We start from the raw sequence: 24,564 nt of genomic DNA, 5'->3' as shown, positions 1-24,564 counted from the left end.
ATATAAATAATTTAATTATTTTTAAATCATTTAATTTTAATAAATTTAACATAAATATAAACATAATATAAAATTATAATTTAACAATTAAATTAACAAAATTTCTGTTTAATATAAAATTATTAAATAATACAATACTTCGTAAAAGCCGCTCATTTGATCCTTCTCTTCTCTTTATATATAATATTATCAATTAAAGAACATTCTTTGAGAAGATGCTCCTATAAGATATAAAAATATATTTTGTTTGCAATTTTGTGCTATATGTATCAAAGTGAAAATTACATCTTAAAACATTGGCAGTGGCTGACACCAAAGGGGTGCCTTTGTTGGCTTTATTAGCAAACTGTGTTGGTTTTGAAACAAGTTTCTGAAAGTTAACATTATCTTGTGCTTGGTGGATTAAACATGCCCCTCACATCACAGTCATATATAGAGCCTCCTCAAACCCAGTGGCAGAAGCAGAAGGCACAGTACTATACTATCATATCATGGAAAAGAGAGAAGATGCTCGATACATATATGATGATCAGCATGCACCTTCTTCCAAGTAATCAGAAACCATTGCAGCTTTATTCCCTCAAGATGCCATGCCACGAGCAAACCCCCCAGTGCCTATTTCTTCACGTGAAGGCATAACTATTCCAGAAACGGCTGAAGATGAAGCCATGTAATACCCTGTCGTTGTACACTCATCATGAGGCACGTGAACCTGTTGCAGCAACAAGTGGGGTCTAACTTGTGAAGGTGCTGCACTCCCTATTTGTGAGGCTTTTTGCAACAAAGCAGTGGCTGACACGTGAGGAGGATTAGTGAAATAGTGGAAGCAACTCAGGGAGTTAGGAAGCAAAGTGGTAGCTGTTGGTGAAGTTGTAGGGTTAGGGTTAGGGTTTAAGGAGTGGTTGACATGTGTTAAGTCTAGGGTTCTTATAGTTTGATTGTGGAACATTGCTGCTGCTTCTTCTTCTGCTGTTGGAGAAGCCAGCCATGATAGAATTTCTGGACTTAGTAGGTTGAACTCTTGTTCTCTTTTGAGAAATGATGGTGGTGCTTGAAGGGCATGGCTGTGAAATTGGGTGTGAGTTGATAGGAGAGGGTGAGGGTGAAGGTTCACTGCTCTAATGCTGTCCTGTGCTAAGGCATCACAGAAGGCTCTGTGTGTGATAAAGCTGTCCCTCCTGCAACCACAAAAAAGGGAAATCAATTTTATAATTTTTTTCCTTTATAACTAAGAGTGCAAGTATCTCAAAACAAATTTAGAAGTGTTTTTCTTTTATAAATTTTTTTATTAAACATAAAGAACTTTTTAGAAATTTTCAAAAATTTTAATAAACTTGTATCCAATTATAATCTAAAAAGTGCATATAACTCATTTTTACATAGTCATAAATTTGAAAAATAAAATTGTATTTCTAATTGCAACTTTATCTTCATAGTATGAAAATCAAACTTGTCATGAAAGACATGTATGAACTTCTTATTCTAACATTTCGGTAAAATAGTTTTTGAGCTTAACATAATTGATGCTTATTAATTTAGTACTGCATTTGCATATAGTTATTTTTATTTTGCATTTTTTTTTCATGAATAACACACACATTCCTAATCCTAGCTATATATACAACTTTTTGTCGTTTGTGCTGTTCTATGCACTTTCCCTTCTCATCTTTTTGGACTTGTTACTGACCAAAACTGATAATATATAAAGTTATAAACAACTCTATATATTAAACTTAATTTATTAATATTTTTTTATTTTTTATTGCTACATATTACATATTATCCTTATATTTTTTTTCTTTCTATTTATTTTATTGGATAGAATTTGATGTCTACCAAAATTTTTCCATAAAAGGAACTGTCTCGCCACTCCCTCCCCAATTGATAGAGAAATGTCAGTTGTATAATAATCATATTTTGAGAGGAAAAAAAGATAGGTGCAGGGGCCAAGAAAATTTTAGATTTATATTTTTTTCTGAAAAAAAGTGTACATTTTATGTAAACAGGAAGAGGATAAAAAGAATATTGAAAAAATGAGTGATACAATAATTAAAAAAGAAAGTATTATAGAAAACGTCATAAAACATGTTGTCACATATTGGTACGTATTTCTTTCGATATCCTTCTTATAGGTTATTAAAATATGATATTGGTTAGAAAGGAATACTCTTTCTTCTCATTAATTAATAGTATTTTTCTTATTTACATTTTCAAGAAAGAGAAAATAAATAAAGGCGCACAGATGATTTAGTTTCGATATTTATTTACTAATTATTTATCATTCGATTAGCTCCTGTTAGAATAATGTACCAAAAAAGAGCCAACTAGAATATACTTTTTCTATCATAGTTTAAACTATTAGTAAAACTATAGTGAATTTATATTAATGATAAAATATACTAAACTAATAGTATGATATAGTGATAATATTTACCAACTTTTATACTAGCAGAATTATTTTTAGTATAAAAGTTTGATTTTATATATTGTCATGATAAATAGTTTTAAAATAATAATCTGCTAGAAATTATTATAACTATAATTTTTAAAATAGTTATATAATACAAATTTAACAATCTTATTGCGATAATATGTAATTGGGATGACAGAAAATAATCTACACCGCTAGTATATTTTAATTAAATTATTAATATAAACTCACAATAATTATATTAATAATTTAATGTCTGTTAGTAAAATAAAAAAATAAAAAAAACAAGGGCATGCCTAATGACAACTTTTTTTTTTGGGTATAGCAAGCAGAAAATTAGTTCTTTTAAGCACTTCAGAATGAGTTTTATTTATTTAATTTTTTTATTATCAAAGGCTATTTCAGTCAAACACAATACTAATCTTCTTTCAAAGTATGAGAGACATTGAATAGATAAAGCTCTCTTTCATAGCTTTAGTTTTCTCCATTCTTAATAAAAATGTATTTTGATTCTTTGAAAATAAGCTGATTTGGTTTATGGGGTTATTTAAAATGAATCAAAATTTGAGTATATAACATGGGGTTGTTAAATTGAATTACCTAGAGAAAATGGTACCACAGTCGCATTTATAGTCTCTGGTGCCACAAATTTTGGAGTGTGCCTTCCAATCCGATTGAACTGCGTAGCGTTTGGAGCACTTCTCACACTTCCATTTCTTCTCACCGTGCTTCCTGAAAAAGTGCTTTTTGATTCCAGTGAGGTCGCCAAGGGCCCTTGAAGGGTCATGGTGAACGCACGTTGCCTCTGGGCACACATACACTTTCTTTCTTCCCTCTTTGCTGCTCTTCTTCTTTAGCTTCCATGGCAAATTGTGCCCTCTTCTGTGAAGCTGCAGATTCTGATCTCTCTGAAACCCTTTCTGACAAATCTCACAAACGAACCTGTTCGTTGCCAAAAGGGTTTGAGGAGTCAAAGCTATCACTTCTGCCCCAGGGTCTGAACCAAACCAAGTGAACAAAATATTTAAACCAACACAATTCATTTGTAAAACAACATGTACAACGTTAATAAGCTAAAGGAGTGTTTGGTTTTACTTTTACATCTTACTAGATGTAATTTTTCTTGTGATTTCTTTCTTTTCTATAAGTTTCATAACACACATTAATAGAATCTCTATAAATAAAATTTAGAAAATTTTTTGAGAATAACTTGATCTACCGAAAATAAAAAAACTTTTTTTAATAAAAAAATTCTTAAAAATGCTTATAATTTATATCTAAACAAATTTTAAATAAATTTTTTATTTATGAACATAATTTACCAGCGTGTCAAAGTTAAGAAATAAGATAATCTATGCAAATGAAACGCATCTTTCGCTAATTAAACATTACTTAATTTGTTCACAAACATAATGTAGGATGAAATATAGATCCAACTACGTGTAATTTTGGTATTATTTTAGGATTAGAATTGAAGTTTCCCTTTTGATAACTTATACCGTCCTCTTTAGTACAAACTTTTATTTCATTCATTCAAACTTTGTCCAAGAACAACAAACACTAACATCACTTATAAAGATCTCTTGTAAAATTGATGATTTTTTTTTTTCAAATTGAGGTGAAAATTAAATGTACTACACCAATTATAGGAAAAAAAAAATTAAATGTTGATTTTTGCACCAAATCCACCATCAGTTATAAGAAGAAAAATAGAAGTATTAATTGGTTGAAGATTTATATATGACCTGGGTGGCCCGGAAGACTTCTTTTCTTTTTAGGCTGTGGTTCTTGATTTATTGAAGTAGAGGAGTATTGAGCATAGAGAGAACCATTGTCATTCCTGATTCCAGAAGAAGCACTTATTTCACTCGATGCAGACGTCAAATTCGACATGTTTTATTCCACCACCAAACCTTTACATAAGTAAAATTAGTTAAGAATAACTGTCGAAAAAAAAAAAGAAGTAAAATTAGGTAAGAAAGCAAACCACTCTACATAATATAGGTGATGTATACACACACAATATATAGCACACGTTCATGAGAAATAACCTTTATTTAATTTGCACCAAAAGAATATCTGAGATCTTACACTGAAAAATAGAGGATATATAATATATGTGGTAGGGAATTAATGGATCTGATTTCTTGAGCTAGCTCATGGATCCTGCTTACTTTTATATATATAGCTTTCTCTATTCTTCAAACTTTTCAGATACACTTGAGAACACCAGTGTGAGAGAAAAGAAAGAGGAAAAAGCTGAGAAAAATGGATCCCGAGATGGATTGACTTCAAAAATATAGCTACCAACTTTAATTAACACTTAAACAGCCACACCAAAGAATGCTTCAAGAGCAGTTAATTAGTAGCTACATGAAGAAGTTTCAGTAGTGTGTGTGTGAGAGAGAGAGGAGAGGTTGGAAGAATGTGGATGAGGAAATTAAAGGATGTGTTTGAAGATGGCACGTACAAGAGACCAAAACACAAGCCAAACTGGCTTGCTCTGAAGTGCACTTTCTGTCTTTTTCCCTTTTTTTCTCTTCCTTCGCTTTTAAATTATTTTTCTTCCTCAATAATGCATAAAAACATTATGATTTTCTTCCATTCATAAGATTTTTTTCTTCCTCAATAATTGCATGGCATAATAATAACATTATGATTTTCTTCCCGTCTCAACTTTTAACATCATATCTTTTATCCTTTTTTTTATAAATGTTATTGATATAAAAATTATTTATCAATTTTTTTAATAATCATGTTATTCATATAAAGTATATTTATTAATTTTGTTAAAAATTAATTTTTTAAATAAATTTAATTTATTAATTTTATCAGAATCTCTTTTTTGAAACACATTTTTTATCTACAAGAATATAAGATTCAAGTATAAAATCTTTTTTGTTGAATTTAGTATTGTTCAAACTAACAACTTATTAATTTTTTTTATCAATTTTATTATTCAGAAACTTCAAAAAAGTAATACCTTATATGTAAGAGTTCGAACACGCTAAAATGAGATAGGTATAAAGATTTGCATATATATAAAACTATACAATTGAAGATAACTTAAATGAATTAATTATTACTATCTATACAAAAAAAATATCATTTTTTTGATAGGCCATCGTTTAAAAATTTCACAAATACTCGACTTGCAACGATTTAGGGATATGTGATTTTCTAGAATTTTTGTAAAAAAACATACAAGTGAGAACAAAATACGTTGAAAAGTCTTGTATTAGTTTATGAAATAATTAATAATTCTCAAGGTCAATCCAAACATAAGGTTGATAAGACCCTTGCTTTAATTAGGCCCCTTCAAAATAAATTATTTTGCATTAATATTTATATAATTTTTCAAGGTCTATAATTCAAAAATCACTTATTGTATTTTTAAAGGTTCACTTTAAAGGTCCATCTCTAAAATAAATATAAACATAATTAGCTTTTTCAAGGATCATATCTAAAAGATTTTTATTTTTTTATTAAAAAACATTATTATTAATTTTTAAAAATTTCACTTTAAGATTTGCATTAGGTCTGATGTGTTGGATCAACCTCTCGAAGATTCTAAAAGGTGATCAAACATCTCAAAAGACTATCCACAAAGGAGTTTGACCGATGAAGAGTTATGACTAACAAAGGTGTGTAACCTATGTAAAATGATAAAATAAGATCGTTGAAATGTCAAATCTAAAAGGTATTACTTTAATTATAAGGTAATTACATAATTATTTATTTTAAATTTATTTATTTCGATAAATACATCTTAATTAAAGTACATTTTGATTGAATTGAGAGATTAAATTTATGAAATTTCATACACATCAAATTAATTAATATCTCATTGCATTGTTTCATTTTAACACATAATATATTATTTAAATATAAATAAATGTTCTTTATCATATAATATATCAGTTGTAACATATTTTTTAATAAATAAATAAATAGAATAGAATAATTAAAAATAATAATAAATATTTTATTAATAAAATAATACGAGGAGAGCTCATTAGAAGTCTTTAGACTAGACTTTGGGCCCAACCTGAAGGTTAATTCAAATAGGAGAGATCAGTGAAGGTTAGGTTACAGGAGGAGAATCAAAAGAGGTTGTGGGAGAAAGCACAAATTGACAATAAGAACTACCAAAGGGACATCACTTCTTGAGACTCGTCACTTCAGGTAGGGGGAGTGGAATTATGGATTCCTTAAGCATATAGGAGTGTAAGGATACAGAGACGATCCCTAAGCCTCTTAGGTTATTTGTTTGAAGAGAATTTCTTCAGTATAAATTTGATTGAAATTACATTGCTATTGTGTATTCTTATTTGTTGAACATATTAAATTGATATTGAGATCATGCATTATGAGGGTTAGGATTTTTATGTATAAATTTTGAGGTTTGGGGTTGTATGCATAATTTAGAGGTTTAGTGTGATTTATTCAATTCAGGAAAAAAAAATAATTGAAGCGTGATGTTTAATTTTGATGAAGATACAAGTATCAAATAATTTTATGATTTAAAGTAAAATGGAGAATTGTGTGTGAAGCAATAAAGATGAAATTTCTTGGCTCTAGACAGACAAGCACAGTTGTGCTTGAAGGAAACATGTCCATGTAAGAGGTATAGCACGACGTGTAGGAGGTAACACGACCATGCTTGAAAGAAGCAAGCCCATGCAAGAGGCACCACAATCGTGCTTAAGGAAGCACACTCGTGCATGTCCGAATTTGAGGGAACAACAACCATGCTTAATTAAGTACACTCATGCATGATGGATTTTAATGAAGCATGATTGTGCTTATTTTATGCATGGTTGTGCTTAAGGAAGCACACCCGTACATGTCCAAATTTGAGGGAACCACAACCATGCTTAATTAAGTACACTCATGCATGATGGATTTTAATGAAGCATGATTGTGCTTATTTTATGCATGGTTGTGCATCCTTTTTAAAATTCAAATTATTTTTTGATGTCTTAAGAAGTGTAGCCTTAGATGTTATCTTTTCAATGACCGGAATCACTCAAAAATCAGGTTTAGAACTCAAGTTATGGTCAAATCAGTAAGTGAAGATCAAATTGTCACAATTAAACTAAAATACTATGATTTTGTAATTTTTAAAAATAGTAAGAGATAAAATCAACTATTGAGGTCAACATAAAAGTTGTAGATAATTATCTTATCTTCATAAGAAAATTAAGATCAACTCGATAGCATAGATACATCTTTAGATAGCCCATATAAACCACACAACATTGTAGAAGGTTAAGATAAAAGGAGAGGGTTTGTGAATTATTTTATTCCTTAAGTGTTTAATCTTGAGACTTTATGCCTGCATGTGATATGAAGTGTCGGTGTTGAATTGAGAATGATGTATATAATGTTATGTTGCATAATGATGCTATTATGATGCATAATGTTATATGATGCATGAAATAAATGATGTGATGTAATGTTGAGTTGTAATGAAGCATACTAGGATGAGATATGGTTGAGTTGATGTAGGAATATTTATGTTGAGATATTATGATGATGCATATTGTGAAAATATTGATGATGAGATATGATGAATAAATTCAGTGTTGTGGATTAGCACTCAAGGAGTTAAGAATGCATTTGTGTGGTTGAGTTGATTATTTGAGTTCATGCATACCATTTTTGTTTCGTGGGATAGTGTGAGTCTATGCAGGTGGAATACTATATATATAGGTCATCTACTTGTGTATCAGGAAATGTTATGGTAGGGAAACCTCTATCGATAATGGAATACTTCCATGGTCAGTTGTAACACTTCGATAGGACCTTGATAAACATCCCCCACTAAGGTGGTTCGGGGGGATCATTGTTGCAGAGTGTTCCCTACACTATTCGATGGAGTGGTCCCATTTCATTACTCCTATATGTTATTTTGTGCACTTATTGGTGGGGAAGAGATTTGTACCGCATGCTTATAGAGTTAGGAGCATACATTTCAAGAGTCTTAATTGATGAATATAATGTATTGTGATTGATGGTATGATGGTGATTAATGGAATGTAATATGTTAACTTATTATTAATATTGAATGAGAGGAATTGATGAAAGTTTATACGATGTAATTGTTGTATGAATGGTGTGTGTGACTATTCTTATGCTCTGTATATGTTGTGATGGATGAATGTATCTCTCCTGGTGTTTATATGTTTGTGTTTGGGTTAAACGCCATTTGTAGAAATAAAGCAGATACAAAATGATAAGCTTGAGGAAGGGGAATAGTAAAAAGAGATATTGCTCTGATAGTATATTATCCGGATTAAATTCTTAAGACTAATATTTGTTTAAAATTTAAACTACTTTATTATTAGAACTTATTTGATTTAAGGAGATGTTTTATTCTCTTTGAAACGATGTTTTATAATTTTTTATTTTAAGTATTGATGAAAGATGTAAACCCTTTTTTTTACCAATTTATGAAAAGTATTACTATAAATGTTTTATGTACCATAAATTTTATTATATTTTATTTATTAAATCCTTTAGATAAAAGGGTTTCACATCAATTTTTTTTTTCAATTTATATAAAATGTAGTATATATGGTTAGAAAATCATAATGTCGATTAAAGATTGAAGTAAAAAGAAGTAAAAAATTAATAAAGTATTTATATTATTAGAGTGCATTTTATACACATTAAAATATAACACACAAAAAATAATTAAGTTACAAGATAAATTTTTATAATTTATATTGTTGGGTGAATAATACTATATAAACAAAACAATATAAAATTTAGTATATTAATCATCTTAATATTATTTACCTTAATACAATTCATATTAATTATTTTGCTTATAATAATATTATAATAACAGTAAGGACAACAACAATAATAATAGTAGTGATAATAATAATAATAATGATAATAATAATCATAATGGTTACAAATGATAATAATAATAAGATAATAATAGTATTGTAATGTTGTAATAATGATATGGACAATTAGTGATGATAACAATAATAATAATGGTGACATTGATTAAATTTGTGAAAAAAGATAGTAAAATAATACAACTTTAAATAAAAATAAATGAGTAGTTATATATATATATATATATATATATATATATATATATATATATATATATATATATATATATATATGAGAAGGGTTCAAACGACACCGGTGTAACTTTAACTAAGTGTTACACTGCTTAATAACTTTATATTAATTGTGAATTTTGTAAATCCAACCGTTAGATTAAAAGTTTATATATCTTAGATCATGTATACAAAATTTTATATTAATCCAAGATAATTTGATACTTTATTCTTATAAAACAAAATTGACGTAATATATTTATTTCAAAATATACTAAAATATGAACAATTTGATTACCCTCAAGTTGTTGTTCAATTTTAACAAAATTTAATATACACATATAAAGTGATATGAACTTTCAATCTAACAGTTGAATTTATAAAATTCACAATTAATATAAAGTTATTGAGCGGTGTAACACTTAGTTAAAGTTACACCGATGTCGTTTGAACCCTCCTCTCTCTCTATATATATATATATATTGTGCTTGAGATAAAATTTAAATAAAAAAAAGGAGAGAGAGAAGAAGATTGTCTTATAGTTCATTGAATAATAAGAATAAATAAATTTTTGTTGTGTTAATTTTATCTTAATATATGTTATATGACAGAATTTTTAAATAGAAAAGTTTAGTTACAGTTCCTTAAATGTAAATTTAAATAATATTATCTTTTAATTAATAATTTTACTTCAATATTATATACTTATATTTAATATAAATTTCATTAATATATATTTATATATATTATAAAAATAAAATTTTAAATATAATTAGAAAACAACATCAACCACCCTTAAAATCTATACTTAAGCTTTTTTTTATTTCAAGTAAGAATATATATATATATATATATATATATATAAATATTATTTTTTGTCAAAATATATATACTATTTGTTAAACGCGGTATAAGATGTCTGACATTGATTGATTATTGAAGCCAAACATTCTGTCCTCAAAAGTTGTGATAAAGTAAATGGCATGGTCCGTGAGAGAGTGAAAGATGAGGAGTGAAAGATTTATATGAACCTCATCCCGGGGAATTCGTCTCATTTCCTCTATCTGCAGTGCACTCACAGCCTGTCACAGCCGTATCCACCAATACATCCTAATCATAGTCTTCAATTTTTAACCAATAGTTGTAACACATTAAAGCTCATATATGCTATAGAATTTATTTAAATGCAAGTTAAAAGCATTTATGAGAACTTTCCTATTAGAAATAGAGTATTTTTTAATAAAAAAATTATTAAAAATATTTTTAAATTTGTATCCAAATAATCTCACTACCTACTCTTAGAGTATTCTTTGTGTTTAAACTCTCTAACCCAATGACCTCTACCAATAGTTTTTCTTTGGTGAGAGATAACTTGAATTAAAGAAAAACATCAGTAGTAAATGTCAAGAGACATGACTTCTTACAGCCTCTAAAAAGCAAAGAGCAAGACTTTAAATTTCTTTTAATATGTTTGCATTGAGGACTTCGAGTCTTTGAATAACAAGTAACATTTAATAATGAGATTAATGAGATCAACTTTGACTTATCTATTGGAGTATGCAATGTAATATTTTTCCTTTTCACATAATGCCAAGAGTTTTCTCCTGTTTTTCCGCGTTTCTTCCACTAAAGATTGCCATAATATAATACTCAAGCACATAAGTGTAGTTTGCAGGACCTAACAGGAATTTGGGATACTTCTCCCTTCTGGAATTTGAGTACATCTTTTGCGTCTTAAACACGATTATATACATATAAAAAAAAAAAACTATATAATAGCTATGTGGTATATCTCCTACGTAATTTATTTTAAAAATTCCAATTTGGGGAGACTTTGAAAGTCAAGTCATCTATAAATATAATTTCCAGTTTGCATTATTCTGAAAGTTGATGTATATAAAATTCTAATATGTTATGCCACGATTCCTGTGGTGTTTTTTCCACAGTGAATGATTCACAGTGTGCATAATTGCATATATTAGCCCTTGATCAAACCAAACCATTAGCCATGTGGTTCTTGTTGACCTTCCAATAACTTTGGTTCAACCATCATGCAGATCAATGCATCCCACCACAGAGTACATGAAAAACAACCATACCGAACTTGGTACCACTTTCAGCCCCCACAAAATTGGATGAACGGTATTACTATTATCCTTAGCACTCTCTTGATTAGTTTGTCCATCTACTTCTACCACACATGCTTATGTTCTAAATCACTTCCCATGTCTAATTATTTTCTCTCTCATTTGACATGCTTTGCTGATGAAAATTGAAAATGGTTGCCTTCATCATGCAGATCCAAATGGTATGCTTGTGAGCTTCTCAAACTTTCAGTTATATTAATATTTATCTCTTGTCCATGTTAACCCCCATTAGAAATTTTTTGTATGATATATAACAATCACGTGTCTATGGTTCTAACTAATCTTTAAATGCGACCTGTAGCTCAAATTTTTAATTAACAAAATAGTATTAATAACAAAATTTAGCTAAATGTTACGTGAAGATTGGTCGGATCATGATAGTCCTGTACTATACAATAATTTCCCCCTCAAAATAGGAGCTAATGAACTGCTATCCCATCCACTTGTCAACTCTTAATTCAATGAAACACATCCAAATTACGATCTAACGAGATTTAATTATCACAGGACCAATGTACTACAAAGGAGTTTACCACTTTTTCTACCAATATAACCCTTATGCGGCAACCTTTGGTAGGCACATGGTATGGGGTCATTCTGTATCCTATGATCTCATCAATTGGATTCATCTAAATCATGCTCTTGAACCAAGTGAATCTTATGACATTAATGGCTGCTATTCTGGCTCAATCACAACCCTCCCTGGGGAAAAACCTATTATTATGTATACAGGAAGTGATACTAGAAAACATCAAATTCAAAACTTGGCTATGCCAAAGAATCTACTAGACCCCTTCTTAAGAGAATGGGTGAAACACCCCCAAAACCCTGTGATGACTCCACCTAGTGGAGTTGAATTGGACGGTTTCAGAGATCCAACAACTGCTTGGCAAGGAAGTGATGGAAAATGGAGAGTAATTATTGGTGCCAAAAATGGTGATGAAGGGAAGGCTCTTCTCTACCATAGTGAGGATTTTGTTAATTGGAAACTACACTACAATCCTTTGTATGCATCAGACAGTACTGGAATGTTTGAGTGTCCAGATTTCTTTCCAGTGTACATTAGTGGCACAAAGAATGGGGTGGATACATCTGTCCAAAACAGCAGTGTTAAGCATGTCTTGAAATTGAGTTATCAAAACAAACAACAAGAGTACTATTTGGTAGGTGAATATTTTCCTGATCAGGAAAAGTTTATTCCTGATCCTGACTTGGGAGGAAGTTGTATGGACTTAATATTGGACCATGGAATGTTTTATGCTGGCAAGACATTTTTTGAATATGGCAAGAACAGAAGGATATTGTGGGGGTGGTCAAAGGAGTGTGACACCACACAGGATGATGTTGAGAAAGGATGGGCTGGTCTACAGGTACTTCTGTAAGCTCCATGTTAAAAATTGTTTTAGGATCATATTCTTATTATAATGTGATCTAGATATTAAGATATGGTTGTTTGGCTATGTAGGGTATTCCAAGGCAAGTTTGGCTTGATAAAAGTGGGAAGTGGTTGATGCAATGGCCAATTGAAGAGGTAGAAAAACTACGTGACAAACATGTTAGCATAATGGGAGAGAAACTGGTTGGTGGATCAACTCTTGAAGTCTCAGGTATCACTGCATCACAAGTAAGTAAAACTGGTGATGTATTTTCTCACTTTTTTTTGAGTTTTAAAACCAAGTACAACATCAATGATGATCTTCTCTTTTAACTTAAACTTTTCAAGGTTGATGTAGAAGTGTTATTTGAGCTACCTGAACTGGAAAGTGCAGAGTGGCTAGATCAAAGTGAAGTTGATCCCCTCTTACTGTGTAGTGAAGAATATGCATCAAGAAGTGGTATAATAGGGCCATTTGGTTTGTTAGCTTTAGCATCTGAGGACCAAGCAGAACACACTGCAATATTCTTCAGAATATATAGAGCTCCCAATAGATATGTATGCTTCATGTGCAGTGACCAGAGCAGGTTATTTTTGAAATTCTCCCAACTTGATTTGTAAACTATGGTGCATATATTTTAACTTTTCATCAAGGTTAAACCTCAACTAGTGATTTATGGTTGAGACTTGAGTATATGTGTTGTGTACACTTCACAGGTCATCATTGCGGCAGGACCTTGATAAAACCCCATATGGAACCATCTTTGACATAGACCCCAATCTCAAAACGATTTCACTTAGAAGCTTGGTATGTTTATTGCTAATGAAAATATTATCCTTCTTGTTTCATTATGTGCTTACTAGTTTGATATACATTGGTTCATATTATGCAGATTGATCGCTCCATTATTGAGAGTTTTGGAGAGAAAGGGAGAATTTGTATTACTAGTAGAGTTTATCCATCATTGGCTATAGACAAAGATGCACATCTTTATGTATTCAACAATGGAAGCCAGAGTGTGGTGATCTCAGAACTTAATGCTTGGACCATGAAGAAAGCAGAATTTGATCAAGAGTAAAGCATAAATAAGCAGTAGCTAAGAAGGATTTGGATAATCATACAACATTTGATCTTGATATTTTACATTTTTTTGCTGAATGCCTTGATATTTTACATTGTATATGTTATGTTCTTCATTTATATAATAAATTTATTTGCTTTTATCATAATAGTCTTAAAAGTAATACTTAGCATGATTTAGTAAAACTGTAAACACCGATAATATATAAAAATTAAATTTTATTTTATTTTTACAAATTTTTAAAATTTAAAAATGATTCCATCACTATTTTGATGATATGATATGTGTGGAGTAATGTTGTTACATTACGATTTTAAAGTCAGATGTAAGTGTAACATAACACATGTTTAAATGGATTTCACTTTATTAATAACTAGTATTTTAATTGTAATGTAAAGGTTAAATATTTATTATATATAACTAAATATATAATAATTATATATAAATAAATATTATGTTTGAATATATAAATTATACTTAAATTTTATATAAATAGATATTTTTAACATATAAATTATATAAGTAGCACAAAATATCTACATTTATTAATTTTTTTTAAAAAATATTTAAATTTAAATCATAAATAATTATGATAAATAAAAACATAATTAGATAAAAAAAAAAGTTAAAAGAATTCTTAAAAATCTTCTAGTTAAAGAAAGGCTTCAATCCACTCACAAAAAATAATCATTCATATTTAATATATAAGAATTTAGTATGAAAACAAATATTTTTTAAAATTTCAAAATTTAAGAAAATTTAAAGTAACCAAACATATTTGGAAGTTGAAAAAAAAATATTTTTTATCTTTTTCTCTCATTTTGACTCTCTTCTCTAAATTTTTAGACCATTCAAATTGAAACTATAAAATAACGCTTATAAAAATATATATATATATATATATATATATATATATATATATATATATATATATATATATATATATATTATCAATGTCACGAATTCGACTTATATGTTAATTTTATGATTTTATAAGATTTTTCATATATATAAAATATTTAGTTTCATGAATTCTAATAAATGTTCTAAAACTTAGTTACATATTACACTTTGGATAAGACCATTTGACCAAGTAGTGTGAAATCTAAGAGTGTTTTGTTATCTCAAAAGTCACAATGCTAATCAGGAAATGAGCACCAACTGACGTCCATCCCATTTAGCCATTTAGGGGTGGATTGAGATGATTAAAAAAATAGAGAAATAAAAAAAGAAAAAAAGTAGAAAGAGAAAGTAACATATGTGATTTAATAAAATATAAATATAAAGAAAATAGAGTAAAAGTGAGATAAAAGAGAAAGTAAATATACAATTATATTTTTGCTTTAACACATCTCACCATTAAAAGGAATTAAATTTTTTACCATCAATTTTATTCATATTTTGAACATAAATATGTAACAGCCCAATTTTTACTGGGCCAAGAGTCCAATTAAGATGGTTTAGTAGTCTAGAACAGGTTGTTCTAAATTACTAAATAGACCTATTGTTGGTAGTCCGTTCCAAATTATTTTTCTTAATTTAATTATATTATTACGATATATGTGTTGGGGTAGTAAGAGTGTCACATTTTTGTGACACCAGAGCAGGTCGATCCAATCGACCGTGAGTTATGAGTCTACTATGCTTGTTTGATAGATGAATGATGGAATGAATTGATTGTGAAACTTATTGATATGCTAGTATGATGATTGATTATGATTGTTGTTATTTAAGTGTGTGTACTCTAACAATGTTTTGCATTATGATGAGGATAATGATGGTGATTCCCTTGTGTTGTTAGTGTTGTGCTTACTTGTATATTGTTTTCTTAGAATTTGGCTAAAAGACATGATATAGCTTAGTTGATGCTATTCATGATTGCTTATTTGTTTTGATACTTCTTGCTTACGTAAGAAGTAGTGATTGAGTGGTATTGCTCGTGTTGCGAGCATATATGCCAGTAGTAGTGGACGAAACCTTGTACTAACCAATTAGAACTATTAGAACCTTGGATGTGGGTGAGACATCGATTTGTTGAGTGTATTAAGAGTTTATGATTGGTGGAATTTCTGAAATCTATAGTTGTAGCGATTGAATCCAAGGAGGTTGTATGTTGAGAATTAGAGTTTTGGTATTCTTAAGGAGAGATTAAAGTGTCAATGATTTCTGGAGTTGGTGCTTGCATGTTAACCTTTTATGGTTTAGGTAGCATGTAAGTTTTATGTTCTAAGTCTTTTGTGATGAATATGTGAGTTGTTTTGGTTTAGGATTGTAGTGGAAAGCTTGGATATGAGTTTAAGGTGGAAAGGAGTAAGTTTGGAATGGTTGAGGTATTTTGTGGGATGTTAGTACACTATTGTTGTATGGTATAGGGGATATTTTTGCTGCAGTTTTGTTGTGCCAATATGAGTATCGTATTGACAGAATTAGATTTTGTGGTCTTCATGAAAGTTGTAGCTTTGGATGTTATCTTTATAATGGAACTAGAATCAAGTAAAACGGAGGTCTAGAACTTCAGTTATAACTGCTTTGGTGATCAAAAGTCTAGTTGTAAGTGCTGAATATATTTGTTGTGATTTTTGAATTTTTTATCTAAGTAGATGACCTTTTTAGAATCTTATGTCTTCATAAGAGTTATAGCTTATTCTCTTAGCTTTCTTTTGAGATAGGTTTGAGATCATTTGGATGAGTAGAACTCTATAGGTATCATTTTCTTTGATCGTTGTCGAAGGGATATGTATGGTGTCATGATATTTTTGAATCGTTAGGGAATGCAAGAATAAAAATTGATTTTTGTCATGATTTTGAGATGTCATGTGGATTGAGAGGTTGTTTAAGGTTGTATGATGTTATGTGGTAAAGTTGGTTCATGTACATGCTATATGGGGTAAATGGTGGTTGATTCGTACATGCTTATGAATGATATATATCGATTGTTTGAAGTGGGTATTCTAATATGATTTAATATGCATGTATGTTGATATGAGGATATATGGCCTTATGCATCAATTAGCGAGTGTTTGTTTAGCAAGATTGACCTTAGGATGTGACATCATCAGATTGGAGTTGAGAGTAAGGTTGTATCCAAGACAGATTTAGGCTAAATTATCTAAGTATGAATTTTGATTGTATCACTACAAGAAAAATGTAAATTTCTGATGAAATGGACTCGTCAAAAATTTTTGATGGAATTTTCTGACAGAAATTTCCGTCAAAATTTTAGACGGATTTATATTTCTATCAAAAAAATTTGACAGAATTTTCTGTTAAAAATTTCTGACGGAAATATAAATCCGTCAGAAATTTTCGACGAAAACTTTCCAACGAAAAAATAAATCGTCGAAAATTTCCGACAGAATATTCCGATATTCCGTCAGAAATTTTCGAAAAATTTCTTATTTTTAATTCTTATTTTTAATTCTTATTTTTAATTTTTTATTTTAGTTTCTTATTTTTAATTCTTATTTTCATTTTCTAAAATTTGAATTTTCATTTTTAATTCTTATTTTTTATGTAATCATTTTTAACTACTTTTTATTTTTTTTTAAGATAAATAATTATCTTAAGTGTCACCTACAATAATTACGTACTATTATCGTATTGATATTTAACACCTCTATTTTTTTTTAGTTTTCAACATAAATATTATTTGTCTACCTTAAAATAATCAAACTAGTGAATTTATATTTTAGAGGGATGAAAATCAAAGAAAAATATTTTACTCATTTTACAAGTACAAAATAATCTTTATAAATCTTACAAGGATGAAAAATATATTATAACTATTTATTACAAGTTTTTTAAATCTACGATTAATATTAAAGATGAAAATAAATTAGGTCACACTGTATTTTATTATAATTTAGTTGGTTTGAACCTAACTTTCTTTAAAAATATATATCTTAAGTATGACTTATTTATCTATCATAAATATTTTTAAAATATTTGGGTAGAATTACAATCATAAAGACTTATTTTATAATAATTTAACACTATTAAAAATATAAAAATAAATATGTTAAATTTTATAAAAATCAATTTTAATTTATTTATGATATAAATATGTTTTTAATATCTAATATATATTTTTAGATGATAATTTATTTTAAAATATATCTTATAATAATAATTCTAAATGGAATATAAATCTTCTGATTTTTCTTATTTTGATTTTTTTAATCAATATATACAATTTTACTATTTTGATTTTTTAATCAACGTATACAATAAATAAAAAATACAAACGATAAACATGCATGCTACAAATTTTATTTTATCAAAAAATTATCAAAGTGTTCATATTTTAGTGTATTTTGAAATAAATATATTACATCAATTTTGTTTTATAAAAATGAAGTATCAAATCATCTTGGATTAATATAAAGTTTTGTATATATAATCTATAAGAGATATGAACTTTCAATCTAACAGTTGGATTTACCAAATTCACATTTAATATAAAATTATTGAGCGGTGTAATACTTAGTAAAAGTCACATTTAATACATACATACATACATATATATATATATATATATATATATATATATATATATATATACACGAGGGGGTTATAATTACACTAGTGTAAATTTTACTAAGTGTTTCACCGCTCAATAACTTTATATTAAATGTGAATTTTGTAAATTCAACCGTTAAATTGAAAATATTTTACTCTTAAATCATATATACAAAATGTTATATTAATCGAAGATGATTTCTTATAAAACAAAATTAAATCTGTCAGAAAATTTATATTTTCGATGAGAAAATTTTTATAGGAAAAGCTATATTATTGATGGAATATTTCAGACAAATTTATATTTGTCAAAAATGTAAGAGTTGATTTTAAATTTGATATGAAAATATTATGATATAATTAGATAAGATTTGAAGTTAGTATTTTATTAATGGTTGATAATTAAAAAATAAAACAAGGATAAATACATTTTTTGAATTTTATATGTTTGATTTAAGATAACTTACAAAATAACTCTTGGTAAACTTATTCCGCTCAATAACTCATGGTGTGTTGAATTTCATTGATCCAATTAATTGTTAAATTAAAAGTTATTAAATTTTACTAATAATTAATATAAAAAAATTAATTAGTTTTGGAATAAATTATTTGCTAATTAACAATATAATTGAAACATTAATTATTTTTAATTATTTAACTAAAATCTTATTGACAATTTACTATATGATCTTAATCGTTTTGTATAACTAATATCTGGTTTTAAATTTGATATTAGAATATTATATATAATTAGATAAGATTTTAAGTTAGTATTTTATTAATAGTTGATAATTAGAAAATAAAATAAGGATAAATACATTTTTTGAATTTTATATGTTTGATTTAAGGTAAATAAATATATTAAATTAATTAATAATTTATTTAAAGTATGTAATAAATAAATATTTATAATTTTATAAATTATATTATCATTATAAATTATAAAATTAAATCATTTAAATTATAATTTTAAATAAAAATAAGTAGATGTTAATTATAAAAGTAAGTACATATAAATAAGAATAATTAAATATATTATTATTATTATTCGTAATATAAAATTATTATATATTATTATTATAGTACAAATATGAGATTGTATATTTGAGGATGACTTAAATGAATTAATTTGTACAAGTTATACTGACAACATACATATATATTTCGGTAGTTTACTCATCAGAACTTAACAGTTAAGCGTGCTTGACCTGGAATAGTATAGGGATGGGTGACCTTATGGAAAGTTTCCCAGAAATTGCACGAGTAAGGATAAAACACGTTAAACAGTGAAATATCGTGAAATAGAACCTTTGAGAGGCCAAATATGAGAATTGTTACATTAATAAATTTATTAAAATTAAAAAAAATTATAATTTCTGACAGAAATTTCCGTCGAAAATTTTCGACGGATTTTTCTGATAGAAAGTTCTGACGGAATTTTCTGACAGATTTTTCCGATGGAAATTTCTGACAGAATTTTTCGTCAAAAATTTCTGACGGATTTAATTATTTTCGACGGATTTTTTTTTCCGACGCCACTTTTTTCGACGGATTGAAATCCGTCAGAAAAAAAAATCTATCAGAAATTTACCTGTTTTCGTCAGATATTTCCGTTGGAAATCAGCATTTTTCTTGTAGTCTATGAAGTGAGTTTTCTAGGTCCTGTAATTTCTGGCAGAGGTATAACGTAGATCTATCTAAGATAGAAGTTGTGCTTAAGTGGGAGATACTTGAGTCTATTAGTTAGGAGTTTCTTGGGTTAGCTCATTACTGTTAGAGATTTATTGAGTAAATATATAAGATAACATTACTTTTAACTAGGTCGTCTAGAAATAGTGTTGTCCTTGTGAGGGATACTAAGTACGAGAGTAGTTTCCAAATTCTTAGTGAAAGATTGACTAGTGTTAATACTACTAGATTTTGGTAAGTCTTTTGTGGTATATAGTTATGCTTCTAAGATAGGTTTGGACAGAGTGTTGATGCAAGAAGGAACAGTAGTAGCTTATGCTTCTAGGAAATTGAGAATTCATGAGAGGAATTACCTTACCCGTGACCTTGAGTTAGCGGTTTTAATATTTATAATAAGATTTGGAGACATTACGTATATGATTCTAAGCTTGAGATATTTAGTAATCATAAGAGCCATAAATATCTTTTGACCAAAGGAGCTAAATTATGAGACAAAAGAGATAGTTTAAATTTCTGGAGGACTAATATTTCAAACTTAGTTGTTATTTGAGTAAAGCCATTATGGTGACCAATGTTTTGAGTAGGATGTAACAGCCCAATTTTCAATGGGTCGTAGGCCCAATTCGTTGCCCAGAACGGGCCGTTTCAAAAGTGAAACGAGCTGTTCTGGAATAAGTTAAAGGCCCAAAATTTAAGAAGCAGAACGGGCCGTTCTGGAGGGAGAACGGGCCGTTCCGATTTGGAGAACGGGCCGTTCCGGAGGGAGAACGGGTCGTTCTGCTGGGATTGGGAACGGGCCGTTCTGGTTTTGGAACGGGCCGTTCCAGTTCAAAAATTTGCGTAGATTTGAAGGGTCCAGAACGGGCGTTCCACTTTTGGAACGGGCCGTTCCGGTAGGTGAGCCTGAAATCCTATAAATAACGCCCCTCACCTCTCATTTTCACACATCTCTCATTTTCTCTTCCTATTCTCTTCTGCTCTTTCTTCTTCCCTTCTTCTTCTCTCTGAAGACCATGGGGCACTTAGAGGAGGAGACCAAGAGATCCCTGTTGTAGTTTCAACTGCTGCTTATCCAGGTACGGGAGAAAAAGGAAATTATTTATATGTAGAGTTACATGAGGGAATTGGGTAGAGGAAGAATCCTTTAGGATTATGAGCAATTTTATAATTATTTCTATTTGGAGAATTACTGGTCTTATTTGATTCTGTATGAATTTAGGATTAGAAATATATATTTAATTTATAAGAATGATGATCTAAGAGGGAGAACGAAACTGTAGAAAAGTGCCTGTGAGTTAGGTTTTGAAAGAATTGGGGGTTTTATTGTTTATGTTAAAGTTATATTAAATTGATAATTCCATTATTTATAATATTAATTTACGAATGTTATTGGTATATTATTTGATAAGAATTGATGATCTAGATGTAAATTGCTCGAAAGGTGTGTAAACCCTTATTTTGTTGGACTTGCCTGTTGTGTATGTGGTATGGAATTGAACTGTGAGATGTTGTGTGGAATGTGAATGAAATGTGCTTGTGGTTCTTCACACCTATGACCAGGGGTGAGCACGGCCCGGGATTGTTACATGGGTATCGTGACCTTGGTTAACATGTCAGGGGTGAGCACGACCCTAAGTTCGGGGTAACGTGACCTTGGCACAGTGTTATATCAGGGGTGAGCACGGCCCGAGATTGTTACATGAGTATCGTGACCTTGGTTAACATGTCAGGGGTGAGCACGGCCCTGGGATAGGGATAACGTGACCTTGGCACAGTGTTATATCAGGGGTGAGCACGGCTCTGGATTGTTACGTGGGTATCGTGACCTTGGTTAACATGTCAGAGGTGAGCACGGCCCTGGGATAGGGATAACGTGACCTTGGCACAGTGTTATATCAGGGGTGAGCACGGCCTGAGATTGTTAAATGGGTAGCGTGACCTTGGCATAGTGTGAAGTGTAAGATTGTGTGGATTGTGTGGATTGTAATGGATTGATGAAATTGTGGATTGAGATGTGAAGATGATAAAGGATTGTTAATTATGATATACATATATAAATGCTTGTGAATATTTCATTAAGTAATGAATAATGATGAGATTATGTTATGTTTTCCTTATGTGTTTTACATATGGATATTTTCTTTTCTCACCGTACAATTTGTGGATATTTTAGGTGAGAAAGATCTGGCTATGAGTGGCATCTAGAATGTCAACAGTTGATTTATGGGTATGCTCTGATATTGTGACATTGGGGCAGTGAATTTCTAGGACATAAATTGTATTTGAATACGGAGTTGAACCTATTATTTTGAAAATATTTTGTAACCTCTTACGTTTTATTTTCCAAGTTTCACTTTCAAAATATTTTGGATATTGAAGAATGTTTCTAAAGGTTTCATGTGAACCCTTTTACCTATTTTGAAAATTTGATTTTCTTAGTTTATTTATATTATTACAATATATGTGTTGGGGTAGTAAGGGTGTCACATTTAGTGGTATCAGAGCAGGTCGATCCAATCGGCCGTGAGTTGCGAGTCTACTATGCTTGTTTGGTAGATGAATGATGGAATGCATTGAGTGTGAAGCTTATTGATGTGCTAATGTGATGATCGATTATGTTGTTGTTATTTATTTGTGTGCATTGTGTTCTCAGGATTTGTTTGATAGACATGATATAACTTGATGATGCTATTTTTGATTGCTCTTTCTTAATCTCATGATTGCTTAATTATTTTGATACTTCTTGCTTATGTAAGAAGTAGTGGTTGGGTGGCATCGCTCGTGTTGCGAGCATAGGTGCTAGTAGTGGTAGTAGACGAAGTATCTTGCTAACCAACTAGAACTAGTGGAAGCTTGGATGTGGGTCAAAAATTGACTTATCGAATGTATTAAGAGTTTACGATTGGTGGCGTTTCTGAAAGCTATAGTGGTAGTGATTGAATCCAAGAGGTTATGTGTCGAGCATTAGAACTTTGAGTGTTCTTGATGAAAGGTCAAAGTGTTGGTGATTTTCTTAAGTTTTGATGCTTGCATATTAATCTTGTTAGGGGTTAGGTTGCATGAGGATTTGATTTCAGCTCTAAGTCTTTTGTGGAATAGGTGAATTATTTTCGTTTAGGGATTGTAGTTGGAAGCTTGGATATGAGTTTAAGGTAGAAAGAAGTAAGTTTTGAAGGGTTGAGGTATTCTGTGGGATGTTAGTGAACTATTGTTGTCTAGTGTAGGAGATGTTTTCACTGTAGTTTTGTTATGCTAGTAGGAGTACCGTATTGATAGATTTGGATTTTGTGGTCTTCATGGAAGTTGTAGTCTTGGATGTGATCTTTTCAATGGCATTGGAATCAGGTAAAATGAAGGTTTAGAACTCTAGTTATAGTTGTTTTGGTAATCAGAGGCTAGTTATAAGCGTTAAATATATCTGTTGTGATTTTTGAATTGTTAGCTGAGAAGAGGATCTATTCAGAATCTCATGTCTTCATAAGAGTTATAGCTTATTCTTTTATCTTCCTTTTAAGATAGGATTGAGATCGTTGGACAAGTGTAACTCTCTAGGTATCATTTTCCTTGATAGTTATTGATGGGATATGTATGCTATCATGATGTTTTTAAGTTACTAGGCAATGCAAGGATAAAAATGATTTTGTTATGATGTTCTGAGGTGTTGTCATGTGGATTATAAGATTGTTCAAGGTTTTATGATGCTATGTGGTAAAGTTAAGTTCATGCACTTGTTATATGGTGTAAATTAGTGATAGATTTATATATATGATTGGGAAGGATATATATATATATATGAAGGTTTAAATAGGTATTCTAATATGATATGCATGTATGTGGATATGAGGATAGATGACCTTATGGATTAATTAGTGAATGGTTGTGTGTTTAGTGAGATTGACCTTAAGATGTGATATCATCATATTAGAGTTAATTTTGAAGATATATCCAAGATAGTTTTAGGCCTTGTAATTTCTTGCGCGGATATAACATAGATCTACCTATGGTAGAAGTTGTGCTTAAGTGGGAGATATCAAAAGTCAATTTGTGAGGTTAGAAGTTTTATTGGGATAGTTTATAGGAAATTTATTGAGTAAATTTTTAAGATAGCCGTTCACGGTTTAGGCTGCTCTCGTTTCTCTCGTTGCTACTACAAGAATCGCTTTTGCTTTCTTTTCTTCTAGCTACTAAGATGTTTCAATTCACTAAGTTGTCTTTTGCCTACCCAGGAATTCAACAG

At 29.5% G+C, this 24,564-nt stretch overlaps 2 protein-coding genes across 5 annotated transcripts; one reads left to right on the top strand and one right to left on the bottom strand.

Moving 5' to 3' along the window:
* Positions 1-224: 224 nt before the first annotated feature.
* LOC109805755 (protein indeterminate-domain 7) lies at positions 225-4,920 on the bottom strand. 4 transcript variants are annotated; one of them, XM_020367968.3, is made up of 4 exons: positions 4,902-4,920; positions 4,177-4,344; positions 3,032-3,428; positions 225-1,178 (listed from the first exon to the last, which is right to left on the bottom strand). In XM_020367968.3, exons 2-4 carry the CDS (start codon positions 4,322-4,324, stop codon positions 581-583), a joined length of 1,143 nt encoding a protein of 380 aa, XP_020223557.1. In that variant the 5' UTR covers positions 4,325-4,344; positions 4,902-4,920; the 3' UTR covers positions 225-580. The 4 variants fall into 4 exon arrangements, with proteins under 4 accessions (XP_020223557.1, XP_020223535.1, XP_020223567.1 ...); XM_020367946.3 differs by lacking the exon at positions 4,902-4,920 and adding an exon at positions 4,483-4,891; XM_020367978.2 differs by lacking the exon at positions 4,902-4,920 and adding an exon at positions 4,523-4,891.
* A 6,477-nt stretch (positions 4,921-11,397) lies between these two features.
* On the top strand, positions 11,398-14,268 carry LOC109795085 (fructan 6-exohydrolase). The gene is made up of 7 exons (XM_020354497.3): positions 11,398-11,658; positions 11,816-11,824; positions 12,171-13,033; positions 13,129-13,287; positions 13,387-13,625; positions 13,756-13,846; positions 13,932-14,268. Exons 1-7 carry the CDS (start codon positions 11,568-11,570, stop codon positions 14,115-14,117), a joined length of 1,638 nt encoding a protein of 545 aa, XP_020210086.1. The 5' UTR covers positions 11,398-11,567; the 3' UTR covers positions 14,118-14,268.
* Positions 14,269-24,564: the final 10,296 nt, after the last annotated feature.

Source organism: Cajanus cajan, chromosome 9 (assembly GCF_000230855.2).
Source record: "Cajanus cajan strain Asha chromosome 9, NIPB_CcT2T_4, whole genome shotgun sequence".
NCBI classification, from domain to species: Eukaryota; Viridiplantae; Streptophyta; class Magnoliopsida; order Fabales; family Fabaceae; genus Cajanus; species Cajanus cajan.
The sequence above is the reverse complement of the archived record's forward strand: the minus strand, read 5'-3'. Positions and strand labels throughout refer to the sequence as shown.

Excerpts from the sequence above, each read along its gene's own strand:
- LOC109795085 (XM_020354497.3), top strand. The coding sequence starts at position 11,568 with ATGCAGATCAATGCATCCCACCACAGAGTACATGAAAAACAACCATAC. Across the intron at positions 13,034-13,128 it reads AAGGATGGGCTGGTCTACAG|GGTATTCCAAGGCAAGTTTG; the intron begins GTACTTCTGTAA and ends TTGGCTATGTAG. Across the intron at positions 13,288-13,386 it reads CAGGTATCACTGCATCACAA|GTTGATGTAGAAGTGTTATT; the intron begins GTAAGTAAAACT and ends AAACTTTTCAAG.
- LOC109805755 (XM_020367968.3), bottom strand. The coding sequence starts at position 4,324 with ATGTCGAATTTGACGTCTGCATCGAGTGAAATAAGTGCTTCTTCTGGA. Across the intron at positions 3,429-4,176 it reads AAGTCTTCCGGGCCACCCAG|ACCCTGGGGCAGAAGTGATA; the intron begins GTCATATATAAA and ends GGTTTGGTTCAG. Across the intron at positions 1,179-3,031 it reads TGTGGTACCATTTTCTCTAG|GAGGGACAGCTTTATCACAC; the intron begins GTAATTCAATTT and ends TTGTGGTTGCAG.